Genomic DNA, 26,726 nt, shown 5'->3' with positions numbered 1-26,726 from the left:
ATACAATAGTCAGACTAATTAATTTTGTTAATGCTCATCTTTTCAGACGTGCCTTTAAAATGATCTACGTACCTGGCTACAAGCCAAGATATGAAATGGCCAGGAGCATCCTTTTCCTCTATTTGTGAGTTCTGCAGTAAGATGAACACAGTTATGATTAAAGGTGATTTTGCCCAGCACATAGAAAGCGAGAAATAACAATGAACTTGAAAATATACCTTCTTTTCTTGAAGAAATTCTTGCACAAGGGGAAGCGTGTTTTTTGAAAGCACATAGAAACAAGGGCACTGAAACAAATGCAAATCATTACAAGTTAACACTCCTGTTGAAAAGCATGCGAAGTAGTTATGCACTTTGTTTATAGTTTTTTCAATTGAGTGGCATTAAATACACAATACTGTTTCTAATCAGATCCAAAATAATACAGACTTTATTCACCTAAATAAAAATAGAATTGTTTATCTAGGATTACATTATATATATAAAGGTATGGCATTAGGAGCGGTAAGGATTTATAATCAACATTACACATGAAGTTCAGCTATAACACACAAAATGATCTATGTGCATACATTATTCAAATTTTGCTTGTCTTTTTAAAGGTAACGTTTTCTGTTGTTGTTAATTATCACATTTTTCTAGCCTTTTCTTTAAAAGAATAAAACTGTTATAATTAGAGTTTATCTCCATGTACAATGAATACTTATTAATATCTCGTATGAACTGGAACCCTAATTATAGACTTTTTCCAGAAACATTAATTCACAGATTTGCCATTTCTTGGATTGTTATATCTGCAAATGTGTGCATGTGCAGCCGTTAAATGTCCTGATGTAAGCCCAACAAAGCTCAAGTTTGTTTTATTGGCATTAACATATTAGACTTGAATGTGGAATGGTTAAGACTAGAAATGTTTGATTACCTACTCTATCTCTCTCTCTCTCAGAATTACAGTCTCTAAATTAGGTAAATAAGGTCTTAATGTATGTAATAACGGTAATGTTCTTTGTTCCCGAGTGAGAACTGGCTAATATAACATTGCTCTCCTTTCAGTTTTTAATTGAACAGTAAAAAGATTTATTCACAACAACTTCTGACCTTTTTTCCTTTGGATGCTTGGGTGAATCCATCAATAAAGCTTATAATGTACTGACATTATGGCAGTAATGTTATCTTTAACTCACGGTAGGAACCTTTTTATAACAAATGCTGGGTCAACATTGAGGTGGCCAACTTTGCATTTTGGACAAGGTGCACTAGTTGGTGAATCCTTTGTGGGCTGTGATAAATTTGAAGTTACTTCCAACAAATACATTTATTTAGGTCAGACTTTAATGTGACGTTCTTTATTTGTTTTTTTGTTCTATCGCCCAACCTGCGCAGCTTGTGTTTGATACACGTACATTAGCACATTGAGTAGAATTTTGAGAGGTTGTATGTGAGCTAGGGTGCTCCAAATGCAGTACCTTAGGAGAAAGATAGAAAGAAAGACAGAACAAGCTCCACATTGCCGGTGGTCATAACACAATAAATAGCACAAGCCTTGCGACTCAGTAAGCTCATACGGAATGGACTTTTCTATGTCTGAAGCTCCAGAAGAAATATCCACTACATCTCAGACTTTCACCTCCTCAGCAATGCTTTTATGAGATAATATCTCAAACAAAAATATTGCAATACTAAATATTACCCCAAAAATTGAGGCCACAAATATCAACTTTACATATTTTCTCTGTAAAGTACAAAAAAATATATATACAGGGAACCTGCTTTAGAGTCAGTCGTATGGAGAAGATTAGTATCAGTTCTGCATGCCTTGCCTGAGCAGCCTATGAACGTCCATGAGCTGCCATTCATATCACGCACATGTTGTTTGGAATGGCCCACTGGATGAATATGTGCCTCTTAACTGAGGGGTGTGGAATTTAATAACATATCTACTTGTCCATGGGGCAGGTTGCTTCATAAACCTACTTGTCCTGTAACAAAATCCACTTGTCTCTTTGGTGCCATGTAGTGCGGCAACAAATTATGGCAGCAATTTCGTTATATAAGAGCTCTGATAATAGCCTCTCTAATTATGCCAGAGATCATACCATGGTAGGGTCTGAATACTAGCAGTTCCCTTATTTTGCCAACTTCCCACAGATCTACATACTTGGGCTGGAAGTAGTGGTAAGCAATAGTTCCCCCTGGTTGGCATGCTATTTTGAGTTTGTGCTAACTTACTAACTTGCTTGTTTTATGGGTTTTCATAAGCTTTTCTCTAATTTTTCCCCAAGTCGAGAAAGGTTGGAAATTTACTCCTGAAAAGGGAAGAAGTAAAACTTTTTCCAGGTTTGGGGAAAAAAGTGGTTTGTGGGAAAGTTAACTTGTTACCGCACAACAGATTTTCACATGAGGAAATCTACACATGATTATTTGAAAGTGCTAAAATGCAGTTCACAAATATTTACTAGAGTATGGTTTCCTGACCTACCTTTGTAAATTTTTGTGAATTCATGAAAGCCGTAAATCTGCACTACTGCAAGAACATGTACCATGGGTGCAATTTTGTGACTTTAAGAATTAGGCCCCTTTTTAGGTTTGGAATTTTTATTAAATTATAATTCTATCTACTGGTTGACTTCACTGTGAGTGACTCTTTTCTTCTCTTTCACAAGGACAATATTGGCACGCAAAGTAGTTTTGTTCAGTGCCAGGAGCTACTGTGGCAAAGTGTGGTTTTTTTAGACCAAAAATATTTTTGATTTTGCCAATGTTTGTTATAATAGTGAGGTCCTCGTAACTCCCACAACAAAAAAAGTTTCACAAAACAAGGAACGCATTGACATAATCAAAAGGCTGGCCACTAACATCACTGGCTTTGCCAATGCTTGTTTATTTTCATGTTTCCTATAATTTTGTTGCAACTGGTTACACTGATTTTCCATTATGAATATTTTTGGGAAATACTAGCATGCATCAACACATTTTGCTAAATGATGCTTCAAAGTAATGGTACCTAAAATTTTACAGTAGCTTAGCAAAGCGTTTTTTTCCTGGTTGCATTTTTTTATGAACATTTTATTTTGAAAGCAAATAATCATCAATCTTGCATTCAAGCTTTTGCATATATTTGCATCTAATCAAAGAGCATCCTAGAAGCATTATACGTAGCCTTATATTGTTAAACTTTGCAAACGTGAGTACACATTTTTATACTGGAACCACGGTCAGTAGTGCAGTCAAAACTTACAACATTTCCTTAGAGCGCTCACCCCAATAATAAAGGCTTTGTATTAATGAACCATTAATGCAAGTTCGAACAGCATTCACATATGGACACAAATACGACCTTAACTGCTGACAGTGCCCTTCCCTGATCCATAATGTAGTAGTGTAATCTGGCAGCCAAAGGGTTTGTGCTGCAGAGTGGTGGGCCTACTTGTCCCTAAGACAAATAAACATGAAAACTTCTTGTCCTTGACCCCAAACAATATGTCCTGGGAGTCGGGCTATAGGAATTCCACACCCCTGTTAACTCATTAGCATCATAACTTGGTTTTATACTAGCTCAGAAGGTGAACAAAATGCACGAAGAGAAATTAATGTTACAATGACGTGCAAGTGAATGCAAATGTGAGAAAGTGCGATGAGATGGAATTATACATGTCCAGAGTTCAATTAGTTTCTCAGACATATTCTATATTTTATGTAATATGACAAAGCAAAAGCAATTTGCATTTACTGCAATATAGAAAAACCAACAGTGCATAGGTATGTTATGTAAGAAAAATGCTACTTACCTGTAACAATCAGTTTGCAGCCTATAGGTATTGTAGATTCACATGTTTTGCTCACTTCTGTCATCAAGTGTTGGGCTGTGGAGGGGGGCGTGGCCAAGCTGTCAACCAAGATGTCCGTGTAGCTCTGCAGCTCCGCCTATCTCCCCACAATCCTAGCCAAACACGGGGCTACAAACACTTTCCGCGCAGCGGAGCAGGTGCAGTAACGGACTGTGGCACTGGTGGAGCAGAGGATGAGTGCATAAACAGCACAAACATAGACGCGACAGCTATCGGCCCCAGAAGGGAGGCGTGCCCGGGTCAGTCCAGGGCGAGGACCCTACGGTGCTAGGAGATGCCACGTTTGAGAGAAGGCCCCACGCCTGGCTCGAGCGATACCGAACCAGCTGCGGCGGTGTGGGCCCACCGCAGCTTCCGGACCCGGCTATTTGTGGATGCTGGGCGCTGGGGGAGAGGCGTGGCAGGTGCGCACCGCCATCATCAGGGGCTGAAGAAAACCAGCGGTCGCAGTGGAGTGGAGAAGTCGAGCCGGCCAGGGAGAGCGCTGCGCCCCAGCAAGACCCCGTGCCAGGTAAGGCTGGCCCACTCCATCCCTGGAGGCCCCGTGGCGACAGGGGCCACGGGTAAGCCCGGCCCAGGTCTGGGTAGGCGTCTCCCATCATTTTCCTTACTTTACCCTTCTACGCCTCAGCCTCTCCCCTGAAACTGCCCCATCAATAACGAAATACCAGTCTGCGCGGGAAGGGGCATGAGAGAACCACAAACCTGGGCCTGTAGAACTCCGCAAAGCCAGCGGCCATTTAGCCACCCTCTCGCTTGCGGCCCACTCACCAAAGGCGGTGGAGATACCGGCAGCCTGGTGGGGGAGTTGGCTGCCATGGTGCGGGCCACGCACATGGGCCCTGATGCAACAGATTATGGGGCATCCACTGGAGTGATTATGGTGAACTTGGGCTGGTCTCTCTGATCTGCTTGATGGCACATTTAATGCTTGGTGCCCCCCACCTCCACCCGATGGCAGTTCACAGCTCGCAGGGGGCGCCACAGGTCTGGTGCTTTCTCTGCCTGGGCCAGATGCCCGAGAACCATTCCTGGAATAACTCCTAGTGGCAAACCACAGGCATGAAAACCATGGGGCCCATGCTCCACCCCACTTAGAACAAAGCCACGATCTCTTCCAGTGCGAGGACATGGTCTGCGGCGACCCAAAGTAGCACAGGCTGACTTTTGATAAAGCTAAGCGTGCTGGGGAGGCATCCGGTCCCGAAATGGTGGAGGAAGGAAGCCTGATGGACACCAACACAGCGGCTCCGGTCAGGGTGGAGTCCCTTATGGTCGAGCTTAGAGCCGGCTTCAAGGCCCTGGACAGTCGTTTTGACGAATCAGACAAATGCCTAGATTCAATGGGGGCATGCCTGGACTGGCATGAGGGACGGCTTGACAGAGCAGAAAGAAAGAAAGATTTCGGACCTAGAGGGCAGATCAGCCCAGACAACCAAAAGTCAAAAATCAGTTGCAAAGAAAAACGAGGATTTTGGAAGCCAGGAGTAGACGCAACAACATCCGTGTTCTGGGTATTCTGGAATCTACAAACACAGGCTGGCTCGATGGATTTGTGGAGCAACTTCTGACCGATCTGTTTGGCCGAGAATCCTTCACACCCACGTTTGTGGTTGAGAGGGCTCATCGCACCTTGGGACCGCGCCCTGGCTACCCCCACACCTGCTAATCGCCCGGCTGCTAAACATCCGGGACAGAGATACAGCACTGCACCTGGTGAGAGAAAAGGGCCCACTCAGCTGGCAAGTATCATCGATCATTGACTTCACAGCAATGGTCCAGGATGCCCTCCAAAAATACACTGGAGTCAAAGCTACGCTTCGCATCTTGGGTCTGAAATACGGGATGCTATACCCAGCACGTCTGTGGCTGGAAATTAAACCCCAATAGCAGTGCAGGAATTTTGTCGAACCTTTTCTGGTCAGGCCAGACTACTTCTCTTGAGCGATCGTCTCCTGACTAACTCTGACGCCAGTGTGGACATTTTCTCTGCAAGCTAAACACTTTGCCCCTGCCCAGCTCGGCGGCCCCACCATAGTAGTGTACTACACCGGATTATGAAATAGGCATGTTCTCTCATAGGCCGATTAAGACTAATGACCTAGAACATGGCATATAGTATTGTTTATTAGCATTTTTAAACTCGCAGGGTATGTAATTTTCCTGTAGCAATGGGAACGGGGATGGGCCGGGGGGCGGGGCGGGCTGGGGGTGGGGTCGAAACCGGGTGAACGTTCGGTTTGAGATTGTTTTGCAGTCACCCATAATTCTGAATGTTGTTGGTACCACACAGATGCTCTTAGGAATGCCCATCTCATATTCTTTAGCGCAGCGTTGATGTACATGACAGGGTCCACCCCTTTGAAGATATTACACTATTGACCTGGAACACACGTGGGTTGAGCAACATGCGCAAGGGCAAACAGGTAATGCACTATTTACAGAGGCACCAAGTAGACATTGCCTTTTTACAAGAAACACACCTGTCCCCCACATCGCCTAAAACCTTTGCTGCAGCATGGGGCCCACATCGGTACTTTGCGGTTTATAGCGTGTATGCCAGAGGGGTCCCTACACTGGTTCACAAGTGTGTACCATTCCAGATAACAGAGGTGCGGGCAGATACGGAGGGGCACTACCTGCTGGTGAAGGGTTGCTTATTAAGATACACCATACTTCTACTTAATGTATAAGCCCCAAACACTGACAACCCGGAGTTTTACCTGGACTTACTGGAGGCAGCCCATGTCTGCATGGGGGTGACCTTAACCCACTGCTTGATCCCCAACATGACAGAGCAGCGAACACTCCTGATGCCAAACCAAGATCAAGACGCGTACTTGCTGAACTAAGGGAAACATATCACTTAACAGATGCTTGGCGACATCAACATCCCACACAGGCAGACGATACACATTACTCAGCACAACACGACACGACACGTGGACTCGCTACAATTATTGGCTACTTGCACCCAGCCTGACACAGTTGTTTGACTCCATGCAACACCTGCCGTGCACCTTGTCCGATCACTTACTAGTCATCTTGCAGTTCTGTATCCCCAGGGCGGGTGGAGTGGCACTGGAGATTTCCTGGGACTGCCCCCATGATGAATTGTTTCTATCCGAATTACGATCAGCAATAGTGGAATATTTTGAGCTTAATAAAGGGACAGTGCAATCCTGGGCTTCATTGTGGAAGGCCTTTAAGGCTTACATAAGAGAGGTCTGTATATCTAAACATGCGGGAATCCTAAAAGACCTACGTCACACGCTATTTCAATTAGAAATACAACTTTTGGAAGCAGACCAGGCCCAAACATCGCAGGACCAAGCGTCTGGTCTACAGCGTTGAGCCGCGCTACTGGCAGAATTTCATGAGGCGGTGGAAAGTGAAGTGCATTATTTAGGAAAGAATGCTGTAACCCGGCGATACTGGGAAGGAGAAATGCCGGGTTGCACACTCTAATGATTGCTGCAGCCCCCTGGGGGACAGTCTTATATATCTCCTCTCCAGCGTTCAGACGGCACTACATTTCTCATACCCTTGGCATTCAAGACGAAGTACTTATCTATTACACCGACCTGTACACATCATGGGTATCAGTATATGCAGCAGACAGCAGCCGTTATTTAGATGAAGTGGTCATGGTGTGGCTCAGCGCGGCACACCAACAATTCCTTGGAGAGCCCTTTATGGAGAAGGAAATAATCCGGGCAATAGACGCCATGGATGGGGCTAAGCCCTCAATTCTTCTGAAGTGACTTCCTGAAAATTAAGCTTTCCTTTCTTATGTGGAATGTGTGCTGAGGAAGGATACCACCCAAGAACGTGACCACTGTCAAGTTAGATGAAAATAGTCTCTGGTCCAGGGAGCACCTGGCTTGGAAGTTCGGGCTGTACTGTTCCAGTGGGGAGCAGAGTCAAGACTGATTTGCATATGGATGGTCCCACACTGGGGTGGCAAGGTGAGCAAAAGAACGATGGATTTAACCCAGATCTGTGACTGGGATGAGTGTCTGAAAAGTTTCAGCACACCGTACATCATCTTGTTGCGTTGCTATGTTTGCCCAAAGTGGCTAGGGTATGCCCAGACGTAGATCCCTTGCTCTCTGTGCCACTGGATTCACGCTAGCCTGGCTGATATGGGGGCAATACCCTGAAACCCTTCCCAGGATGTTTGTTTCCGGTCCAGGGAAGACCTGGCCTGGCTGTTCGGTAGGGACTGTCCCCATGTGCGGGTTAGAGTCAAGACTTATTTGCATATGGCTGGGTCCAAACTGGGGTGGAATGGTGAGCAAAAGAATGATGGATTTAACCCAGATCTGTGACTGGGGGCGAGTGTTTGAAAGGTTTCAGCGCTCGGTCCACCATCTTGTTGTGGTGCACTGGCGAGTGCCAGGCTGTTCATACTCTTCATGAGAAGGACCAGGAGGTGAGGGAGTAGAGGGTGCACTCGACCAGAGGAATTTATTATTGCACGAAGGGCAGAATCTAAAAGGTGTATTCTCCATACCCACCCCCCAAACAAGTCATTCTCATGCAACCTGGTTGAAGGCTATTCTGACGCTTCGGGCCAAAGGCGTCAACTGTGGAATGATAAGCTCGGCACTTTCACTAACCATACCCTGCTTCTCTAGTATCCAGGGATACAAATGTAGTGCATATCATAACGGAGCACTGGAAAGCACATCCGAGCTAGATGGCAAGGGAAAAAAAACAATCTAACGGGCAATGTGGGTTTCATGAGTCACCTTCAAACGGAAACAGGTCATTTGAAGTACAACAGGGTTTATCGTTGCGAGCCCATGATTAGATGGCGGAAGTGTGGAAAAGCATGTGATCTATAGCTGTACATACTCAATCTAAATGGCTACTGGTTAAAATGATCACACAGGACACCAAAAACGTTAATCTCATCACTTTCCATGTGTTGGGGCATGTTTTTTTCCCCTTCATTCTTCATCTGTAGAGGTCACCAGATTTTTAACTCCACTGAGGGCAAGAGCTGCCGGGCAAGTAAAGATCTGAAATGCTATCACTCATACTCCCAACACTGAATGGCTGTGCTATGGGCTCATGCAAAATGTGAATGACACTTCCTAGCAATGGCTAAATGGGGCTGACCAAAAGGCTCTCTCCAAGGTCATTTTATTTCATTACACTATCCTAGGCAGAAAGCTAAAAATAGAAGGAGTTGGATAATGAACCATGAAATAGTCCCTTAGATATAATTTGATGAGAATAGAAAGATGCTATTTCGGTCAACAAATCGGAAATACTGATTGCCAAATAGTAGTTAGCTATTTGTGCACCACACAGATGAACCAACAATACACATACACAAATAAACATACAAAGTATGCCAACGGTTACAGGAATTAAAATAAATCCTACCGCCCAACGCGACTCTGTCTGATCTAAAGATGGCTTTTCCTTCATTGCAGTCACCCTCAAGTTTCTGTCAGTTTCCAGAATCCCATACATCACTGTTTCTGTTAAGATGATGAAAAAAACCGTTTCAACACATTTGCATTTTGGCGAGTACCTTATTTTATTATTCTGAAATATACTTCTGGTTGAACAAAATTTTAAAAAGAAATATTTCAGTCAGCCTGATGCAAATACCAGTATGTCAAAACTGACTTTCCATCAAGAGACGGGCACTTTATTTGCTGCATTATTTACTGCGGTAACTGCTTGTAACTTACAAGAAATGTATGGATGGAACAAGATCAGTTCTGAAATTCAGTTTATGGCAATTACTACCGCACAATGAGTTAAAAGCATTACACACAAAAACAAAACGTGTTTCATCATAGAATTGCATAAAAGACCTTGGAGCACAGGAACATGTTCTGGTGAAATAAAACAGGTTGGTGCCCTTAGCGCTCTCCCCAACCACTCAAATCCTCTTAGAACACCACATTTCTCCAACATGCCAGGGCCCGACAGACCTCCTGTCCCACTGGGCATGTTCCCGGTAGGCCGGAGCCAACGGAGGACGGTTTTAACGGCATAGGGCCAGGCCACTGCATCTGTCATTTTCCCCAGGCCCCAGAACACCGGGATTAATTCCAGCAAATGTAACGGGTTTCAAATAAAGAGTAAGAAGAGGAGAGAGGATAGAGAAAGGGAGAGAGATCATAGATAGTGAAGATAGAGTGGAAGGGGAGAGAGAATGGATGGAAGAAAAAAGAGATAGAGGAAGGGAGCAGGGCTGGTTTGAGCATTTGTGCCAGGGCTGCTAGTGGTTACCCAGTTAAGCCCTAGACAATACACAATCTTCACAATGCATCTTGCAACACCAGCATTTCTTTTTTATGTGAAGTGTTAAAGCAGCTCCTTTCCTGCTTTCCTTAACAACTGTCCATCTTCATAAAACTTGGCAACTGGAATGTATGCATGGAACCTGATCTAACAATTTGTAATGCACCCCGTGGGAAGGATGCCAGTGGCAGCAGCAGCAAACGTTTGATATATAATGTAAGCATATTAAGCCTGGTCAAGTGAATACAACTTCTGGGTCTCTGCTATTCCAAAGCCGTGCATGTGGATTTCTGCCCCTCTTCATACCTTCTGAAATGGTCTGGGGGAATTATAGGAGGTGGAGTGTCCTATTTCTCCGAATCCCATCTACAACTCGCACCAGAGGCATTCAACACTGTTTTTAAATGGTAGGGCTGTGGAGGGAGGCCCATGCCTCCGTCGGCCCCTCTGGCTCCCCTGCCAGCACCCACATTCCAGATGCAAAAAAGCTACCAACTGAGCAGCGAGCTCCTATGAACAGCATCTCCCCTTGGTATGTTGGTTTTAAATAGTGCTCAAATACCTTAGGGTGTCTTGGTGTAGCCTTGAAAGAAAGGTAAAGCAAAAACAGTGGCTCTGTCGGGAGTCACATAAACTTAGTTTCTAATGTACTTAATACGAGTCACGAATATTTCACTAATCAGCCAATGAAGGGAACACACTAACACATAACGATGAAATAAGTTCAGAAAATGAATTCCTTTTTGTATAAATCAAGAAAATATATACGGCTGTCCAACAAAACAAAGCACATGGACTGTGGAGCAATTAGTGACTGATCGTGTTTAGTGACATGGTGCTGTACAAAAATAACATATATAACACATATTTACACAGATGGACAAAATTTAAACAGAAGTCCAACATTGGATTCATAGACCACAACAGGATATAGTATTCCTTATTCTAGTTGTGGGATTGCGTGGACAAGTTGAACTAGTAACGTCGACGTATCGACCCTAAGATGTAGTGCAGATTCGTAAGCATCTAAGGCGGGTCTTCATCAGGACAGGAAGGAATATGACAGCCTAGTGACAAGGAAGTGTATTGATTTGCTTCCCTGTGTCTTATTCGTGGAGGTGTCAGCTGACACCCCTCAGGATCGTCTGTTCGTTGCAGATACTTTTAAAGTTTCATCACCAGCCGGTGAAATAGGGTTGGGTGCCACCGCAGCGATCGCCAAGGATTGAAGGAATCAGGAAAAGACGTCCTCGTCCGTCTGTAGCTTGCAACGAATGAAAGAAAGGTAAGCTGAGAAATTTCATAGGGACATTTATTGGGTAAAAGAACATGTTTTAAGAGCTTTCCTAATTTGCAATAGGTGGGTTGATTCTTTGAGGTTGTGGGATGAGGTTGTGGGGGCGAGAGTTCCACAATTTTGCAGTGCATAAGTGCATAGCACAAAGCTCCTGCCTCCCCAAAGAGATTTCCTGAATTTTGGAACTACCACATTTTTCGCAGTCATAGATTGTAAAGACCTAGTAGGAGTGTACCAGGAAAAGTTCTGAATTAGGTATCCAATGTTGTGCAAAGCCTTGAAGGAGATGCACAAAGCTTTGAATGCTATTCTTTTATTTATGGGTAGCCAATGTAGATTTTCCAGTGCAGTGGTAGCTGAGTGAAATTTACTTAGTCCAACTATGAGATAGGCTGCTTCATTTTGCAGTGTTTAGAGTTTATGTAGTAGTTTTTGTTTCAAATGAATATATAATCCATTGCAATAATGCAGTTTAGATAGTATTAGTGCTGTGACAACAGTTTTTTGTAGATTTTGGGGAATGTAAGGTAATCTGTCTCAAATTAAGTAATTATATAAACATGGAATATAGTGGTGTGAACTCGCAACATACTCCTACTGCTCAAGGGTGCGCCATAGGGCCACAATTTCGAGAAACACAAATAGTGGTGCACCACCAGCAAGTAACCAGTGAAAGAGCTTTATCCAGTTGAACCTACGCGGTGCGGTTAGTGTATTGGACTGTACACGGACTAAAGAGTCAACTACGGGGTCAGACTGGATGAAACAGGGTTTGAAATAAAATAGGTATCCACACACATATGGAAATCTTCTTAAGGTTGAACACAGAGTCAAGAAAGTAACTTATGACATGTTGGTCATTTATAATATTAATTCCCTGAAGAAGTTCAAGGTGGTGGACAAAAAGTGTTGGTTTTGTTGTTCGCTGTAACGTTTGGATTTTTGTGATTATCGAACAAGCAAAATGAAGGAGATATGGAACATTCTACATTTTGATTTGCAATCTTCTGCATGGTTACTTGCTGGTGGTACACCACTATTTGTGTTTCTCTACATTCCGGACGCAGTGGGAGCCGGACTTCCTGTTTGTTTGGTGGGTGTCCTGGTCCCATCTGGGGTACCCACGTCATGTTTTGCCGTTGTGGGCCGTAGGGGGAGGCTGCTGGCCCCCATGGCCCTGCGGGATTCCCTGACAGCACCCATCCCAGGTGTGACAGGAGGAACTTTTGTTTCTGTTCCCGCCGGGTGGGAGCTATCCTGTATTCCCCGCCCACGAAAGCACAGCCAGGGAGTTGAAGTGCTCTCTGCCCGAGCGGGCAGGGAACAACAGTTTCCCAGGGATTAGGTGGATAAATTACTTACCTGTAATCCTAGTTCTCTTCCAGGGGTATCCTCATCAAAGTCATAAGCACCGAATATTCCCACCCACGTGATAAATATATATATATATATATATATAAATAAAACAGGGTTTGCCTTTTGCGGGAAGCACTCGCTGGAGACGTGGTTCCACTAAGGATCTGCTAGCACCTCAAACACTCGACAGTCTCTTGCGAAGCGTTTCTTCTATGGCAAAACTGTCAATTGGTGGGTCAAACACAGCTTCCAGTACATCCCCCAAATTTAAATGAAAGTCACGCCCATGTGGGCCGGCAGAACACACACGCCGTGGCAAAGGATTATGGGACTGGAAGTTTATTGAGAATAAATAATCCATGTGGATCTGTTCAAACCTCTTCAAAAATTTGAAACATAAGTTCTTTTTTAGTGCTCGAGTGTATCACAGCTCCCCATTACCAGGCAATCTCCAGCTCACGGAATCAGCTGTCCCAATAAACAGCACCGGACCCGCAAGGGTATCACGGTGGTGCTATCCCTCGACCTGGCGGGCCGAATTACATGAAAAACAGGGTTTGCCTTTTGCGGGAAGCACTCGCTGGAGACGTGGTTCCACAAAGGAGCTGCTAGCACCTCAAACACTCAACAGTCTCTTGCGACGCGTTTCGGGCCATCCCCGCCCTTCTTCCATGGCAACTCAAACAGTATAAGAAGGGTCCGACACAGCCAGGATGCATGCGGGAGGGTTTATTCAAGATGAGTTCACAGCGCAAACTAAGTAACAATGCGGCAGACGCGTTTCAGCAATTCAGCTTTCTTCAGTGCCAGTTACAATCAAAAGAGTCTCGCACCTGGTGGCTATTTGAATGTTCACTTGACCACTCAGAGAGTTTTGCTCGAAGCTCCTCCTTTGCCTTTAAAGAGATATTGCAATTCACGCTGCTAGAACGGACTGCTGCATGCTGGTATTTGCAGTCCATATGCGGATCCCCCTTAAGTAAGTGGGAAATCCGAAACACCAAGTGGCGTCCCATCAATGTGGCCTCCGGACTACACCAACCGCAGCTTACCGTTGATTAGATGTCCTCACTGAGACCCCTCGATGCTCCCTGCAGTCAGTGCTGCTCCTCTCTCCCCACGCAGTAATATCTTCACACAGTGATGTTTTCATCCGCATAGGGGGGCGCCGCGTTGTGCATTTGAAAACACAAGTCCAAAGGTTGCTGGCTAACGCGGTGCTTCCTGATCGAGAGGGCGTGTCGGAAAAGCCAGTGCCTGCAATGCTGGCGTAACATAGAGTCCAAATCCCCACTCAAACAGTATAAGAAGGGTCCGACACAGCCAGGATGCATGCGGGAGGGTTTATTCAAGATGAGTTCACAGCGCAAACTAAGTAACAATGCGGCAGACGCGTTTCAGCAATTCAGCTTTCTTCAGTGCCAGTTACAATCAAAAGAGTCTCGCACCTGGTGGCTATTTGAATGTTCACTTGACCACTCAGAGAGTTTTGCTCGAAGCTCCTCCTTTGCCTTTAAAGAGATATTGCAATTCACGCTGCTAGAACGGACTGCTGCATGCTGGTATTTGCAGTCCATATGCGGATCCCCCTTAAGTAAGTGTATTTTTTCTCATACCAATGCAGCACCCATCTAGGAGGCGAAAGAATGCAATAACACATAAAAACTGTATTTGCAAACATAAAAGCACAAGAGGGCAAGTAGTACTTGAACTCTGTTTTTAATAAAGTAGACATTGTTAGCCTACAGTCTGCATTGTAAACCAATAGCATAGAAAATGAAGGCATTTTAACACAAAAAACTGGCACCTTGCTTTTAAGGCAGCCATGACCCCTAGCTTCCCATCATGCCTCAGGGGTGACAGTTAGGTCAGTTGTACTTTGCGTAACCCTGAAGATCAGGGCACAAAGATATCCTTTAACAATGAAGAGAATTTCATTTGCCTGGGGAGGAGGGTAGGTTGCTTATGACTTTGATGAGGATACCCCTGGAAGAGAACTAGGGTTACAGGTAAGTAACTTATCCTTCTCTTCCAGGGGATCCTCATCAATAGTCATAAGCACTGAATAGAATAGCAAGCCCATCCTCCACCTGCAGGCAAATGAGAGAGAATGACCCAACATACAAAAACAGCCGTAATCATCTGTTGAACAGATTCCTCAAGGAGGCCTGGCCTACTTGGGTGTCTGTTCTGGTGTCTGAATCTAGACAGTAGTGCCTCATAAATGTATGGACGGACCTACAAGTCGGTGCCTTACAGATTTCAGATATGGGCACGTTTTGGAGAAAAGCAGTAGTAGACGCTTTTCCTCTGGTAGAGTGCGCTTTGGGAGTAAACCCAAGGGGCCTCTGCGCTAATTGATAAGCTAGCTTGATACATGAAACTATCAATCTGGAGATGGACCACTTTGAAGCTGCAAAACCTGTTTTGATCGACCCATAGTTAACAAATAGTTCATCAGATTCTCTCGTGGACTTGGACCTATCCAGATAGAATTTTAAAACTCTTTTCAGGTCCAAAGAGTGTAAAGCCCTCTCAGCTGGAGTGGAGGGGTTAGGAAAAAAGGTGGTTCACATGAAAATCCGACACCACCTTAGGGAGGAAAGAGGGGTGCGTCCTCAATACGACCATATTCAGATGGAAGACTGTACAAGGTTCCTTAGAGCAGAGAGCCTGTATTTCGCTCACTCTGCGAGCTGACGTGATCGCTACCAAGAATGCCGCCTTCCAAGAAAGGTGTTGTAAGGTTGCTTTATGTATGGGTTCGAAAGGTGGACCCATCAATCTTGAAAGCACCAAGTTTAGCTCCCAGGGTGGGGAAGGAGGCCGGACCGGAGGGTAGACCTTCTTTAAACTCTGTAAAAAGTCTTTAACAACCTGTAATTGAAAAAAGGAAGGTTGAAAAGGTGAACGTCTATATGCAGTGATAGCTGCTAAGCGCACCTTAATGGAAGGAAACTTCAAACCTGATTTCGTCAGATAAAGCAGGTATGGAAGGATGACCTCTTCCTGTCCTTTGGTTGGGTTACAATTGTTCTGAACACACCACATATAAAAACGCTTCGACTTGCACACATATGAGTGCCTAGTGAACGGTCTTCTTGCTTCTTTCAAGATGGACATGAAGTCCTGTGGCAGTCCTAAGTGGCCATACTGGAGGACCTCAGGAGCCATGCTGTCAAGTTCAGTGAGGGAAGGTTGGGGTGATGAATCCTCCCGTTCATCTTGGACATCAGGTCCGGTCTGCACGGCAGCTTTCTGCGACGGCATTCTGATAAGTGCAGAAGGTCCGGGTGCCACCATTGTCTCAGCCAGTCCGGGGCAATCAGTATCATTCTCGTGTGTGAATGAGAGAGCTTGGTCACCACCTTCAAGATGAGAGGAAGGGGTGGAAAGGCGTAAACAAATGCCCCTGACCAGTCCATCAAAAGGGCATTCCCTTTCGATCCTGGTCGGTAAGATCTTGACGCGAAGTCTCGGCATTTCGTATTTTCGTCGTCCGCGAAGAGGTCGATGGTGGGACGACCCCACGACTGGAAAATGTCTTCGACGTCTTTGTCGTTGAGAACACAGTCTTCTCTGTCCTCGAAGTGACGACTGAGAGCGTCCGCTCTCGCATTCTGTTCTCCCGGCAGATGGACTGCTGTGACTGACAGATTCCGCACCAGGAGCCAATGCCAGAGGGTTTAGCTTCCAGTGACAGTGTGCGTGAGCGAGTTCCCCCTATTTGTTCAGGTAGTTTATTGTGGTGGTATTGTCTGTTTGTAGTAAGATCGAACTTGCCTGAATCGAGGGGAGGAGAACCTTGAGGGCTAGGTGAACTGCCCTCAGCTCCAGCATGATGATGTGGTAGGATCGCTCTTTTGGTGACCATAAACCCTGAGTCTGGAGAGGCCCCATGTGGGATCCCCAGCCCTGCAGTGAAGCGTCCGTGATCAGTGTTTGATCAGGCGGAGTTTGATGAAAAGGAATTCCGACTTGCATATTCTCCTTTTTCATCCAACAAGGGATGGAAGCTCTTGCTGCGTTTGAAAGACTTATTTTTTCGTCCCAGCAAGCTGCCTGTTGGTCCCACTTGTCCTCCAGATCCTGCTGAAGAGAACGCATTCGTAGTCTAGCATTGGGAACCAAGAAGATGCATGATGCCATCGACCCTAACAAGGAGGCAATCCGACGAACCGGCAGCCTTCCGTATGATGGAACACTGTCGCTCCTCTGGAGAAAACACTTTTCCTACCTCGCAGTCTAGCACAGCACCTAAGTAATGTATTCTCTGTGTTGGCAGTGAAGTCGATTTGTCGAAATTCACATGCAGGCCCAGCCGGTGACAAAGTTCGAGACAGTTCAGGAAATGACTCCTCACACTGTTTGGAGAAGGGCCTTTCAACAGCCAGTCGTCCAAGTACTGGTACACGAAGATGCCTCTGCGTTGCAGTGCAGCTGCCACTACCGCCATGCATTTCGTGAACACCCAGGGGGCTGACTTCAACCCGAAGGGCAGTACTTTGAACTGGTAATGAGAGGATCCCACCAAGAATCTTAGGTATTGTCTGCGATGCTGATTGATCGGAACGTGAAAGTATGCATCTTGCATATCCAGCAAACACATCCAATCTCCCTGCCCGAGATGTGGATATATTTGATGGAGAGCCAACATGCGAAACTTCTCCTTTCTGATTGATTGGTTGATCCAGAATGGGTCTGTATTCTGCCTTTCGACCATTCTTCTTTACCAAGAATTATCTTGAGTAAACCCCTCTCCCTCTAAGATACTGGCACCTTCTCGATGGCTGACTTTCTTAAGAGCTTCAGTTGATGACACGATGATGGAACTGGTGGGATTGAGGGAGGACGGTGTCTAAAACGTAGAAAGTACCCATTCTGCAGCAGATGATTTGCGATACTACCCCCCCACTGGAGTGGTGAGCAGCGATGGGGGAAGTGGGCACTCATTGCTTTGTCTGCGTCTTGGCGGAGTTGACGCTGGTTTCCTCCTCCTCTGGAGGAACGTCTGCCCCGATACTGAGATCTTTGTTGACCTTGATCCTGATTTTTCTGCCAATGAGGGGTTTGAACCTTCTGGTGGGAGGATCGCCGATTGTAAGGCCTGCATCTCTTGCGGAATTCCTTTTTTTCCTCGAGGCCCACTGCCTTCAGTGTGTCCAGCTCTGTTTTCATCCGGGACATTTCTTCATCAGTGTGAGCCCCGAACAGAGAAGAACTGGAGAAGGGAAGATTCAAGATGCGTGACTGCGCTTCTGGCTTGAGCGCTGTAAGTCGGAGCCAAGATGTTCTTCTTGTGCATATCCCATGCGCATAAGCATGAGCCGAAAGGTTAGCCAGATTAGCCGCAGCGCTGATAACCAGGTTAGACACCAAGCTGCCCTCTTGCAAGATTTCTTCAAAATCTTTGCGGTCTTCCTGCGGCAACTTTTCAGTGAATCTCTGCAGTGAGTCCCACAGAGATCTGTCGTAGCGGCCCAGGAGAGCCGATGCATTGGAGATCTTCAACATAGAGGCCGAAGTGCCAAAAACCTTCCTTCCCCACGAACCTTGTATTTTACTCTCCTTATTTGGTGGAACAGTAGAGGAGGAAGGGACAGCATAGTTTTTCTTTGCCGCAGCAATTATGACAGAATCCGGGGGAGGATCAGCTCTAAGGAAGAGTGGATCGTCCTCTGGTGAGCGGTACTTTTTAAGGATTCTCGCTGGAGCGGTCTTAACACTCGCCGGTGTGAGAAAGATGTCCATCACTGGCTCTATGAGGCCTGGTACTAATGGTAGTAGAGGTCTAGATGCTGCCCGCTGGTGTAGAGTCTCAAAAATCACCGACGACTTACTTTGACGAGTCGGCATAGGAATGCCTAGCTTCGTCGCCCTTCTACCAAGAATGTCCTGAAAAGTGTAGACATCATCCACCGGAGAGACCCTCGACGGCGGACTGTCGGTCAGAGTAAGCGAGTAGTCTCTGGGGGACGTACGAGTGGAAGAAGAGGACGGATTTGGAGATCGGTGTGTTCTCCTCCTGCTTCCAGATCTAGACATCCTTCTGTGCGAGTGCGCAGGAGTGCGGCTGCGAGCTCTGACTCTTGAAGGAGAACGTTCTCTATCCACAGCCTGTACCAGACGAGCCAACGGAGATCTGTGAAGAGGGCTCGAGTAATGCTGCTCCCCTGTGGCTGTGACCGTGGACCAGTGATGCAAAGGCTTGTTCCATCGTGTTGACAGATGGATGGAAGGCGATCTGTGCCTCTCTCGGCCCTCAGGAGACTGTGCAGGAGGAGGGGAGTTCACCTCTTCTTGTTCAGGCCTGGTTGGGGAATCTTGGTGTCCCCCTGACGCTGGACGTCGAGATCACCACCTCCGGCGACCTTGACGTCGATCCTCGGTGAGAACTGGGAGAGCCTGTTCTAGATGTCGGTCACGTGGCCAGGCTTATTGGGTGTGAGGCTTCTTTGGGTGGGTGCCTCGACTGCGATCTGGAGCGCCTCTGCACAGATTGTCGCCTCAACGGAGACGTCTGCCTCGTCGTTGACTTTCTCCTCTTGGAAGGAGTACTTAACCTTGCAGCCGAACATTCTCTCGATGTCGAACGTCTACCCGATGCCGATGGAGTGCCATGCTTCGACGTCCGCCGCCCCCGCTCTGAAGACTGGTGCCTCGACGTCGACCGGCGTTGGGACTGCTAACGGCAGAGATCTCTGCACCGATATCGACAGAGATTTCTGCCTCGTCGTCGATGATGGAGTGTGTCGAATTGACGTCGAAGGTCCTCGGCCTGGCTTCGACGGAGACTTCTGCCTCGATGTCGAAGGAGGTGTCCTGTGCCTCGACGTCGAAGATCTCTGGACTGATCTTGATGGAGGCCTGCGCCTCGACGTCGATCAACGATGATGAGGCGACGGAGTGATGTGCCTCGACGTCGATCGCATACCCAGCGTCGACGGAGACTTGTCTCTTGACGTTGAATGTCGCCTGGTTGACGTCAATGGAGGACCGGTTACCTTCGTTGACGATGATTTCGCCGACGGAGAACAGGTCCGGCCGACGAAGAACAGGTCTGGACTTTTCCTCTCGACGTCGACCGAGCTCTCTTCTTCTGCTGCCTCAAAGGGGACCTACCTCTTTCAGAGAGGCCATAAAGTCGAATCCTCTCCCTGTCCTTGATGGTCCTTCTCGACAACTTCTTACAATGATGGCAGTTGTTAGAAGAGTGAGACTCAGGGAGGCAGAGAATACACACAGGGTGTGTATCTGATCTGGCCTTCTTCTTGCCACAGGCAGGGCAAGGGTCAAATAAAGAAGGCATTTCTGAAGAAAATAAACCTTTTCTGGAACTCAAAAAAGGTGTCCCTTTCACTCTAAGGCAAAAAGATGTCGAGTGAAAGCAGAAAAACTAGAATTTTATGAGATATTTTTTGACAGAAAGTCAAAAAAAGGAAGAGCTAATAATCCAGGGTCCTGACTGAAGGAGCCGGAAAGAACAACTGACCTAACTGTCACCCCTGAGGCATGATGGGAAGCTAGGGGTCATGGCTGCCTTAAAGGCACGGTGCCAGTTTTTTGTGTTAAAATGCTTTCATTTTCTATGCTATTGGTTTACAATGCAGCCTGTAGGCTAACAATGTCTACTTTATTTGCAGTTTACTATTCATGAGTTTTACTCATTAAAAAACAGAGTTCAAGTGCTACTTGCCCTCTTGTGTTTTTATGTTTGCAAATACAGTTTTATGTGTGTTATTCCATTGTTTAGCCTCCTAGATGGGAGCTGCATTGGTATGAGACAATATATATATGTCATGTGATCAAGTCCCCATGCAGGGATGAAACGCGTAATGGCTGCTGTGTTGTCGATGTTACCGACAGGACAATAAAACTTATCGGTATTTGAAGAATCGTGGTCCGTGCTCTTTTTGCCGTGACTGGTGGCAGAAGCGCGGAATGGAAGAGTGCTTGTATGTGTGTGTATGTGTATGTATATATATATATATATATATATATATATATATATATATATATATATAATCTTTCATATATCATTTTTATTATTTTCGGGGTCCCCGCATGTGGGCAGGAAAATTCAGTGCTTATGACTTTGATGAGGATCCCCTGGAAGAGAACCTTGGACACGGCAATGCTGCGATCCCTGAGAGATGATGTCCCTGGAGCATTTAGATGGCTCTGGTACCTAGACGTGAGCCACGCTCCCCATATATATATATATATGAGGTACCCCCCCCCGTGGATGGGGTATCCAGTTCTATAAAATGGCCTTGGCAGGGGGGCCCCACGTTCTTAATAAATATGTGTGGCAGGCCAGTGCAATGGCATCCACTGGGACATTTGGTGGCTTGCTGAGGGGGGCACATGCCCACACCCCTCCCCCTTTTGTTTTAATAATAAAGTGACACCCTCCGTCACCCGGACCCGGGGGTTTATAATTAAAAAGGGCAGTCCTGAATTTTTTTTATTCATGGAGCCATGCTTCAAATATATATTTTTGCCATCTTGGCCTCAGAGGGGTCCCGCTATGTCTAGGAGGTCAGGGTTTCCTTACCCTGCCCACTATATTTTTTATTTCAGGACAGGAGACTGACACCAGGAGTCTTAAAATGGCTGCCACAGCATCTTTGTTGATATTGAATTTGTTTTCCCTTTACCTCAACCTAAACCCTAAATTTAGTCTTAACTCCCTTTACCTCTACCCACCAATGAACACAAACATCTCTCTTAACTCCCTTTACCTCTACCCACCCTATAAACACTAAAATTACCCCTACACCCTTTACTTCTACCCAACCCTAAATCCTAAAATTACTCTCACCTCCCTTTACCTCTTCACACCACGGAAACCTTAAATTACCCTTACCTCCCTTTACTTCTATCCACCCTAAAGACTAAAATTTCCAACACAGGACTTTAAGAACTGCTTTCTCATTTAGTCTGGAAAACAGAATTAAATGGCCTACTGCTTAAGACTATGTCAGCCTGTGGTAGGCCAAATAAGACTACAGCACCGTCACCATCTTCATCGAACACCCATGATATTTGTTAGAACTGCGTATTGAAGTCAATCGGGAAGAGAGGTAGGGATTAGCATAATTTCTTTAAATGCCTCGTTCATTGGCTAGACACACAATCAATTTTTAGCATGAATGAAGACGGCACAACTCATACACCGTGGTAAATAGACCAAGGGAAGTTCCACACATTGAGAATGAGATACAGTCAATTATTGTGAAGCTAGGACATTTGAATGTAGACTATATCTGGAACACACTGGTCCCTCTGCAGACCGAATAAATGTGTTATTTATTATGTGAAGTTGTTACAAAAAAAAAGCTGAAAGAACTTAGTGTAATTCAGGATTGTGTATGACTCTCCATGAACTGTTCTTAAATGTCAACAAAATGAACAAGTTACAAATCTCTGGTAAAGCATTATCTGGTAGAGACAATAGCAAGCTGCAGAATCCTTACCTTTGAATTCCCCAGGCATCAGACTGGATCTGGAAACTTTTGCAAAAGCAGTACCCCTGCGCGCCATTGGGTGGCTTGGTTTGGTTCTGCATCAAGTCATCAGTGCCGAAGGCGCCAGATGTGACATCGCAGTCACCTATATTGGCACAACCCAGGCGCGCGAACGTCAGTTATTATTCACAACTTTATATGACAAGAGCGCAGAGAAATAAAGGGAAATGACTAGTGTGTGTCCAAACTAGGACCCTGAAAAGGGAGCAAACCTAGCCCTAGAAATATGTCCGCAGAGCAGGGAGGCATCGGTGGGTCTGTAGGGAATCTGCAGCTCGATATCGTCTCTACCAGATAATGCGTTACCGAAGGTAAGTAACTTGTTCATCTGATAGAGACTTCTAGCTCCAGATTCCTTACCTTTAAATAGACACACAAGCAATAGCATCCAGGTGGTGTCCTGTGGACAGATTTACTAAACTAAGAATAAGAAGTCCTGAAGGACCGAACAAGCGAAGTGCCCATCCCTACGGACCCGACTGTCCAGGCAGTAGTGTTTGGCAAAGGTGTGCAGGAATGCCCATGTTGCTGCCTAGCAGATGGAACACCATGAGTTAACACTGTGGTCGCAGCTTTTCCTCTGGTGGAACGGCCCGGGGAGACCTCAGGAGGCTGCTTTTTAGCCAGGGTGTAGCAGATCTTTATACAGAGAACAACCCAGTGTGAAATGGTTTGGTTCTGAACTGCCTGCCTGCCGTCGAGCGGGGCCTTATTTGTGCGGTCAAGGTAGAACGACTACGCTCTTTTTGGATCCAGACGATGGAGTCATTCCCAATCATTTTTCTTTTATTTTTTTAGTTCAAAAACACTTTATTAAATATTTTTAAGACATTATGGAAATATCCATTTGATTAACATTATTGGTCATTTTGGGAAAAATAATAGATCTGCTTTATATATAGGGTGGGGGAGGAAAGGCTTGGTTGCCTGAGGGTGATGGCAACAGGGCATGGCTTGGGGCCAACCCCCCACCACCCTAACACGCATGACCAAAGACCGTATGCAGCATGGGTTTGGCTACGTGTGAGGTTGGTTGCAGGGCCTGACCGCAGACCAGGCCTTGCGGTCAAGCCACACCGCACACAGTTTACTTTACCCTGCTACACAAAGTGGCGGCAGGTGTCCCATTGAAAGAATCTCCCAATCTTACAAATGGACAGTGCCATGTTAATTAAAATGCCTGCACTCCCCCGTTACATCTGTATATTACAGAATTCGCCATATGAAATACCAAGAGGAACCAGCACTATGTTTAGATAGGCATGCCCCAGGACGGAAGTGGCACATGTACACTCCTTATGGAGGTAAAACGAACATCAGAATAACAGCAGCAGCAACACAGGTGTTACTCATGCTGGCAGCAGAGTACAAGGTGTAGTGTCTTGATATTATGCGCACTAGCACCCTTGTGGTTCTGGTTGTACTCTAAACATGATTTACGTAAGCTGCTGGAAGGTGTTAAGGTGTTATAAAAGTTATGAAGCAATGCGTATGTTGAGAAATAAAGATGTTTGTTACATAGCTCCGTGTGGGGCGTGTTCATTTGCATGCTTTCGGGCTGTGGAAGACGCTGAACAAGGGACTTTGGTAGGAAGGTACAACTGACATGCAAGTCCCTCTTAGTGTGAGGCACCATACTATCAAAATGGAATACACAAGGGATATTCAAAGGACTTTGGAAGAAGTGTGGAAAAACACTCACAATAAGGCATGCCATCAATTACACAAAGAATTCCATTCGCTGACTTTCCGGCATTTAAATACATACAAGTCAGACAGTCCCTGTATCACAGTTTGAAAAAGGGCAGCACAATCACTGAATAATCACTAAAGAATAGACACAGAAATGACAAAAAAAGGCAATAACTTTCACATACAGAACTTTAATTCACACCACCAAAGGAATTATTAACCCTGAATGAACAGTGGGAAATGAGGGTTGGTGCCCCAAGGAGGGAGCGCTGAGACGCTCCTAATCTTTAGAGGGGTGTGAAGGAGCATTAAAGATGGGCAGGGTGACAGATTGTCCCAAATAGAATGGGGACACTACCTTAGGCAAGAAAGAGGCCCGGGTGCGAAGCATCACCTTTTCCGGGAATACCATGAAAAATGGAAGCCTGTATGATAAAGCCTGCATCTCACTCAACCTCCTGGCAGATGTTATTACCACTAAAAAGGATGTGTTGATGGGAAGCAGCCGGAGGAGACAGCTGTGTAGCAGCTTCAAGGGAGCACACATGAGATAAGTGAGAGCCAGGTTCAGATCTTAGGTATGATGAAGAGCGAAGGGGGAAACATATGCACAAGGCTTTTTCAGAAACCTTTTTACATTAGGGGAATAACAGAGAGGGTTGGTCAGGAGCTGCAGCAAGAAAACGGACAGAGCAATAATACCCTTGAAAGTGCCCAGAGCAGAGCCCTGATGGACACGGAGAAGAATAAAAATTAGAATATCAGAAGAAAGAGAGTAAATAGAATTTTCTGTACAATATATTTAGTTTTTTTGCCAATGACAGGTGTATACTGTTTTGGCGGAGGCCTGCCTGACCACCAAGACAGCTTTTTACTTGCCTTCAAAAGTTTGCAAAGTTATCAACTGTCACTGTTCAATCTCCATGCAAGGAGGCGGAGGGTTGACAGGTTCGGATGGAGGACCCTTCCCTGCTGCTGCGACAGAAGATCCTCCCAAAGGGGCAGCCTGATCTGAGGATCGATGCTCATTTTCAGAAGCTCGGGATACCAAACTCCCGGTGCCCAGTCATTCCTGATCTTATTGAGGACTCTGGGCAGGAGTGGCATGGGCGGAAAGGCGGATAGCAGGTCTGTGCTCCACTCGGGACGAAAAGAGTTGCCGAGAGATAGCCACCTTGAAAACTCCAGGGCACAGAACTGCGGACATTGCGCGTTCTCTTCAGAGGCGAAGAGATCTAACTAAGGCTCTCCCCACTGATGAAAGTGACCTTGCGCCACCTCTGAGTGGCGATGGCATTCTTGATATACTAGGCATCTACGGCTGAGTTTGTCTTCCCAGGCTTTTGGAGAACCTGCCAGATGTTGAACCACCAGGGTTAATACATGATGTTCCAGCCATGTCCACAGATGAACGGCCTCTTGACGCTTGTTGCAGTACCACAGAGCAGAGGTGTTATCTGTATCTGTGGACACTTGCACCAACTTCCCCTTGACTGAGGAAAGAAATGCTTTCAATGCTAGTCGGATCGCTTGGAGCTCCAACAGGTTGATGTGGAGTCCTGATTCTGCCGAAGACCACAGTCCTTTGATCTCCACATCTCCCAGATGGCCACCGCATACCAGGAGAGACGCATCTGTCACTACTGTGATATCTGGTTGGGGAAGGGAGAGTGGTCTGCCTCTGACCCACTCACAGTTAGTAAGCTACCACTGTAGGTCCATTGCAGTTCCCTCCGAGATCTGTACCATGTCAGAGAGATTCCCTGGATGCTGCGCCCACAACCTTTAGGTCCCACTGAAGATCCTCCATATGCCATATGTCATGATTTACCAACAGGACACAGAAGGCCATGAAGCCCAGCAGCTTCAGAGTCATTCTCACCAAAATCCAGGATGGAGGCTGAAACATCGGTATTATAACCTGATTATCTTGGGCTCGCTGCTCAGAAGGATATGCCCGAAACTGCAATGTGTCTAGAACAGCTCTGATGAAAGGGAGCATTTGCGAAGGAGTAAGGTGTGACTTTGGCACATTTACATGTTTATAGTGAACCCCAACAAATGCAGAAGGTCTGGCGTAGTCTGGAGGTGGAAGATGACATTGGGGCGAGGCTGCCTTCAACAGCCATTCGTCGAGGTAGGGAAAAACTGAAACTCCCAACCTTGCAGATGAGCTGCTACCACCATCATATGGTGAACACCTGAGGATCGCTGGTAAGGCCAAATGCGAGCACGGTGAACTGAAAGTGCTAGTGGCCTACCTTAAATTGCAGGTAACGCCTGTGGGCAGGCAGGATGGGGATGTGAAAATACGTATCCTGCAAGCCCAACACAACCAGCCAATCACCTTGGTCTAGGGCAGACAAGACTTGAGCCAAAGTGAGCATCTTGTATTTCTCGATTTTGAGAAAAAGATTGACAGTTCGAAGGCCCAGAATAGGACGAAGACATTTGTTCTTTTTGGGTATCAGAAAATAGCAGGAATAACAACCAATGCCTACTTCTGATATCGGAACCCTTTCTATAGCCTCCTTGGCCTGGAGAGCTGTAACTTCCTCTCGGAGCAAGATAAGATTATCCTCCGCCAGCTGTTCGTCAGATGTGGGTAAAGGGGGAGGGAAGGACTAAAAGGGGGGGTGGGGAGGGGGAGCTCCGGCTCCCAGATATTCAGTGAGGTGCGGAGTAGGACCTGGCAACGGCTCTACAGAACCGTGCCTGAACATCAATATTCCT

At 46.1% G+C, this 26,726-nt stretch overlaps 1 protein-coding gene across 1 annotated transcript in view; it reads right to left on the bottom strand.

The window, feature by feature from the left end:
- LOC146858038 (uncharacterized) overlaps positions 1-26,726 on the bottom strand; it is a 271,763-nt gene that overhangs the window by 79,178 nt on the left and 165,859 nt on the right. Inside the window, exons 6-8 of the mRNA XM_085648815.1 lie at positions 9,246-9,343; positions 219-287; positions 73-131 (exon numbers count right to left, since the gene is read on the bottom strand). Of these exons, the coding sequence (XP_085504941.1) occupies positions 73-131; positions 219-287; positions 9,246-9,343 (226 nt within the window). The remainder of the gene's footprint in view (positions 1-72; positions 132-218; positions 288-9,245; positions 9,344-26,726) is intronic.

Source organism: Triturus cristatus, chromosome 3_2 (genome assembly GCF_964204655.1).
Source record: "Triturus cristatus chromosome 3_2, aTriCri1.1, whole genome shotgun sequence".
In the NCBI taxonomy this organism is placed as follows: domain Eukaryota; kingdom Metazoa; phylum Chordata; class Amphibia; order Caudata; family Salamandridae; genus Triturus; species Triturus cristatus.
The sequence above is the reverse complement of the archived record's forward strand: the minus strand, read 5'-3'. Positions and strand labels throughout refer to the sequence as shown.